Source organism: Urocitellus parryii, chromosome 3 (assembly GCF_045843805.1).
Source record: "Urocitellus parryii isolate mUroPar1 chromosome 3, mUroPar1.hap1, whole genome shotgun sequence".
Lineage (NCBI taxonomy): Eukaryota > Metazoa > Chordata > Mammalia > Rodentia > Sciuridae > Urocitellus > Urocitellus parryii.
Window position 1 is genome coordinate 215945475 of NC_135533.1, and position 6000 is coordinate 215951474.

The window sequence follows — 6000 nt, forward strand, 5'->3', positions numbered from 1 at the left end:
CACCATCTATAGCCTGTTTGATTGAGGATGGGTTATGGTATTCATCCGGGGGAGAAAAGGCTAATAAAAAACACACTTCCCTTCTCCAGACCCTCCTTTACCCTCCCCAGGGATTTATGATAAGCACAGTTAATGTCAGCACAGGGGGACTGACATACAGAGCCTGCCCTTAGTTAAAGATTGCAAATATTTAAGAACTGCTGTACTTTGACTAAGGAACAAAGAAACTCTCTGAGAAAGTAGCTCAACCAGTTTTATGAGAATGAATGTAGGCACCTAGAATATATTATAAGATTGTAATAAGGGGACTTTAGAGGGGATCTTAGAAATAAAGCACAGGTGTGCTTTAAACGTCAAGGTTAATGACAGGTTGGAGACATAGGGTCCGGTTACGTAGTTTACATCTGTTAAACAAGGAAATGTTACATCCTGGGAAATCTGAAAATTGTAAATTGATGACGCATTTTATTAATGATTCTGTACCCATAATGATGAGAAAAGGCAGAATAAAAAGAGACCCAGAGAGAGCAGTTTTAGAGCTTTCTCTCTGGAGATTGCTCCTTGTCTCATCCCTTGCACCAACACCACTCATCCTTCAGGACCCCCTGGATCCCAGTGGGGCAGGACTCCAGCAGGTGATGGTGATGGTGGTGATGGTTGTGTGGTGATGGTGGTAATGGTGGTGATTATGGTAATGGCGGTGATGGTAGTGGTGAGGGTGATGGTGATGGTGATGGTAGTGGTGAGGGTGATGGTGATGATGGTGACAGTGATGATGGTGATGGTGATGGTGATGATGGTGATGGTGGTGATGGTTGTGTGGTGATGGTGGTAATGGTGGTGATTATGGTAATGGCGGTGATGGTAGTGGTGAGGGTGATGGTGGTGATGGTGACAGTGATAAGGGTGGTGGTGATGGTCATGTGTCCCACACACCTTCCCTGACTCTAATTACAGCCACATCTTTCACACTAAAGTCTGATCCCTTACTCGCTGGTAGTGGTAATGAGAATTAACAAGGGTCCTATGAAGTCCCCACAGAACAAAGTCGTGGTCTGAGGAGGCCTCCGTGGAACCTCTTATTTATTTATTTATTTTGCAGTCCCAGGGATGGAACCCAGGGCCTCATGCATGCTGGCAAATCCTCTACCACTGCCTCACATCCCCACCCCTTTTCTTAATGTGTTTTTTTTTTTTTTTAAACAGGATCTCACTAAGTCATCCAGGCTGGCCTCAAGCTTGCCACCTCCAGCCTCGGCCTCCCCATCATGCCACCAAGCCCGGCTGGAATCCCTGGTTCTTGATGAGCCACAAATCAGCAGCATCTTGTGAGTTAGAATCCTGTGTGTCAATCAAAGTTTGCTACAAATATTTCTCTCAGCCCTTCCATTACCACTTCCTGAAATCATTTCTAGAGCTCCACCGTGGGCCAAGCACCTTACTGAGTGCTCAGTCACGAAGTATTTAGTCAGGTGAGCCTTCTGTCATTGAAATCTGACAACCGGCTAATGATTGAGATCTTAATCATCTCCCCACTCTACAGGTGAAGAAATTGAGGTTTAAGGAAACTCATCCCTCACTTCAAGTTCCCTCTGCTGGGAAAACACCCAGCTAAGTCTGCCGGAGTTCCAGAGCTCAGGCAGGACCGTGTCCCGAGGGCACACAGCCCGGCGCCTAGGCTAGACGCTAACCCAAGACACTAGGGAAAGCCGGAGACCCCAGGCTCTGGCTGGAGACGTCTGCACTCACTGTTTCCCAACACAGAACCCAGGAGGCGCCTGCTGGCACTCTGCCTGGGACAGCAGTGCCTGACTGGACCCTGGGGGCCGAGTCCTGGCCCTGAGTTGGCTGGGCACTTCCGAGGGCCTCCCCACCCCTCACTTGTTTGGCCCTTTGGGATTCATGCTTCTCCTCCTTTCAGAAAGAGCCACCCTAGAATGTGCTGTGGGTCTGAAACTCTCATGTAAAGAGCCCTTGACCAGAGGTGGACAGCTCTTTCCCCAGTCCCCATCTAAACAATCTAACTAAGGCTAGTGTTTTCATGTGGAAGAGGTGACAATGTGAGTCAGAGCAGCTGAGGCCATTAATGATGTAAATACTGGAAAAATTCGGAGCCATGATCCCATGTAAAAAATCCACCACACGGGGCTGGGCGAGGCGCTCGGTGGTAGCAAGCTTGTCCAGCATGCCGGAGCCTTGGGTTCAAGGTCAAGTACAGCCAAAAAGAGAAAATTCATTTACGTGATAGAGACAGAGAGAGAACTGAACCAAGTCTCAGAGAATGACCCTCACTGCCTGCAGCCTGTGATGCTTTAGAATTACAGTCCCTTTATTTCCTCTGTAGCAATGCCGCTGTGACCACCAGGCCGACCTCACAGCCAGGCCTCCAGGGGTCCTCCCCAGCTGGTTCAAAGAGCTTAGCCTGTAAATGCCTCTGTCCGTGAATAAAGGACACTGCCTTCCAAGGTGACCCTGGCATTTAATTGTCCTGATGTGTCCATACGGGGGGGGGGGGGGGGCGGGGGGAGGCAAGGTGTGTGGAAGCTGTGGATCCCTCACCTGACCTCAGTAGACCTGAGCTTTGACCCTCTTTCCTCATTTAAACAACAAATTGGCTCTAAGCCACATTTGCTTTAGATTCTTCTTCCTGCAGTCTTGTCATCTCACCTCTCTTGAAGCCCCTGAACGCACAGTTCGCCCGAATGTGCCAAAGCACCCCGGTAGCTCCCCATTGCCACATCACACCACCCACACTCCTTGACCAAGCAGGAGGAGAGAACACGAGGAAGACGCCCGTGCAGCAAGAGCTAAGGTACATGGCGTGGAAGTCCTACTTGACCCTCCCAGAGCCAGCTAAGATCACAAGCAGAACATCATCCATTTGCCATGGGAAGTTACTAAACCAGGACCTGCTTACCTCAAAGACGGAAAGTCCTTGCTTCTCACCCCGTCGGGTAACTTCTCAGTGCTAGCGAAAGAGGAAGCTTGCCCTACTTATCTCTAGCAGTTTCCCAAGGAATCCTGTGGTTGGGCAAAAGGGCTGGGTTGTTTGCTGGGGCATTTGCATAATGCAAGACCCATTAGTTCTCTCTTCCTCACCATAATTTAAACAGTGCATTTCCCAGATGGATCACAAGGGCCTTGGAAATAAATGTGGAAGTGGTGATGGTACTCAGCGAGGGGAAGATAACAGAGTGATGTGAGTTCCCATCAATTCCAAGGAAATGGATCCAACTTTGAAGAGGTTCCTTTAATTCTTAGTGTGAGAGCTGAAGGACAGAGTGTGGGAGGGAGACAGGGCATCTCTGTGTTACCTGGCACCCGTGGTCCCTTTCCCACGTGACCATTTTGGGGAAATACCCTAGTACTCGTACGTACCCTTGGTCTTCGAGGCGGCCCACCTAATATAATCACAGTCCTCAATTAGGCTGGTCAGTCTCTTCAGTGGTCTCTAGAGTAGGGCTGGGAAACGGGTCTGGGTTCATATTTTAGTAAACTCCAGCACAAATATGGCAGACACCCCTTGCCTTGGCAAACCCAAAGACACACCTTGCTATCTCCTGCTCGTCCTGAACATTTCTGACACAGGCCTTGTTATTCCCAACAGCAGCATCTTCATTTCTGTTTCCCACTTCATTCTATGAATTAATGAGTCTGTGCAATAAAATATTCAAACAATCTTCCTAGGCCGGTAGTGAGCACCTCCCTGCGACTCTCAAAAGTGTTTGCCACATGGTGTTTTGAAGGGCACATGAAAAGGTTCTGAAGTGGAGAGTATCACTTCTTCAAAATGCAAAACCGAAATGCCCCAACCCAGGAGGAACTCCTGACACCCTTCAGATGTCTGTAAAAAGACTGTCATTATCAAGTTCTGGGTGCTCGGAGCACAGTGCAGCATGTGCATGGTGCCCGCCCAGGCCATGGGAGAGTTCCCACCTTTGAGCGTGGTTGTCCCCACCCCGGCTTGAGCTTGGCCGCGACTGGCTCTGACCAATGAGCAATAGCTGATGGGGAGGAAAGGTGCTCGCCTGCAGGAGGCCACGCTGGTGAGGATCAAGGCACGGTCCCCAGCTGCCCTTCCCTCGGTGGCCAGCCTGCCAGATGTGTGAGAGAGGCCACGTCAAACAACCCCTTCAACTCGATAACCCGCCAAATGGCCACAGACCCAAGAAAGAGCCCATCACAGGCCATCCGAGCCGGTCCACCTCAGAACAAAGGCCCATCCCACCACAAAATCATGGGCAAAAAAGACATAAAATAAATAAAACATCAGAGGTTGTTTAGCAGGTGTGGGGTTGTCTGGGAATCAGTGTTAGAAACAAATATCCGTGAAGATGAGATGCGGAGAGCCTTGGGCTGGGCCCACGGGGGCAGGTTGTCTTAGGGTTTGCAGTGGTTACCTGCAAGAGCTTTCAAAAACAGAGGAATCCCAGCGCCTGGGGGTCCTTGGCAGCTCTGTGTGGCACCGAGATGAGGGCTGTAGTGACTGTCTCCGGTCCTGATGAGTGTCTGCCCTCTGAGTACCGCACCACACCCCGTGTCCCTCCCTTCCTGCTTCAGATTGGAGCCAGCGTGCGTTGAGCAATAAGCCCACTGCCCCATCTCCTTGAAGTCTGAGCCCGGAATTAGCAGGCAACAGGGGGCTTCCCTGGGGGGTGGGCACACAGAGCCCCTCCTCTTGGGGCCAGCAGAAGCTGAGTGTGGAGTGACCTGGGAGGATGAGGCCAGCAGCCGGGACGCAGGAGACTCAGGTGAACAGGCAGAGTGGCCAGTGGAGGCCATCTGTGGCTGCCCTTCCCAGAGTGTCTGTGTCCTTCACAGCCAGGGCTGGGTCCTCTCCCAGGAAGACCTCCGTTCCACACAGGGACACCCCTGGGTTAGAGACCCTTTACTCTCTGTGGCTCAGTTCCTGTTTCCTCCCCATCCCCAACTCTGAAGTCAAGCAGAAATAGCCCATCTAAAGGAGCAGGCCCCAGGTGGCCTGACTGGGGACAGGTCAGCTGCCCCTCTCCTGCCCTGGTCATCATCTGGAGAGACAGTCGTTATCAGCATTTGCCCAGAGAGTGGAAAGGGCCTGGCTTCTCCCTGAAGGCACAGGTACACTCAGGGGTGTAGGCATCTTGGTTGCTCAATTTGCTTTAGGGCCTGCACATCTGGCGCGCGCGCATGCGCGCGCGTGTGTGTGTGTGTGTGTGTGTGTGTGTGTGTGTGTGAGATGCTGGTGGTGCCATCTGTGTACCCCTCTCACTTTGGCCTACACTTGTGGGCACACTTCAGTGGGGACATCAAGGATGCAATACTTACGAATTGTTGCATGATTTTAAACATGAATAAAACTGTTCCAAGGGGAAAAGTAAATGGGGAGGGTGGTCTGTTACAAAGCCCGAGGTAACTGATCTGCTTCCCGTGGTGGACTGGAAGGAGTTCTTTGCACCTGCGCTGTCAGCCCTGGTACTGGGGGCCGTCACCTCCCAACCACAGCCAGGGGAACACTAGTTGGTCCCAATGTCAACCAGCAAGCCGAGGGGCAGCCAACCAGGGAAGTCCTTCTGGAACAGGGGTCTATATTGGTGTCAACTGATGGTTCCCCTCAGCTTGTCTGTATGGAGAATTTGAATTCAAGGCCACCAAGAGAGATACAGACGCACAGTAAAGTGACCCCTGAGCAGTGAACAAACCAAGAGATAACAAATGCAGAAGCCATCAGATAAGGTCTGCCGGGGACCTTCCTCTCCTCACTCCACTTTGGACATTTCACCTTGCCTGGGTACGCACGTCACAGAACCGTGGCCCTTCCACAAACTCAGGGAGCAGGTACTCACTCTAGGAAAGGTTTGATATGATGGAGTCCCCTCTCAGAATTTAGCGACTCTCTAACACTTCACTTTGGACCACTGTGAAAATGAATCTGCTCCCCACCCTCTGTACCCTGCTCTGCACTGACAGGTTGTATTTACAAACGTCATCACCGGCCCCTCCTGTGCTCCGTCCTGCAGCCGA

The 6000-nt window shown here is 51.4% G+C and overlaps 1 protein-coding gene across 1 annotated transcript in view; it reads right to left on the bottom strand.

Annotated features, from left to right (window-relative positions):
* The window catches only part of LOC113201280 (putative adhesion G protein-coupled receptor E4P), a 28471-nt gene extending 25739 nt beyond the window's left edge, over positions 1 to 2732 (bottom strand). The window contains exon 1 of the mRNA XM_026414934.2: positions 2668 to 2732. Coding sequence (XP_026270719.1) covers positions 2668 to 2732 — 65 coding nt within the window. The remainder of the gene's footprint in view (positions 1 to 2667) is intronic.
* Between the last annotated feature and the right edge of the window lie 3268 nt (positions 2733 to 6000).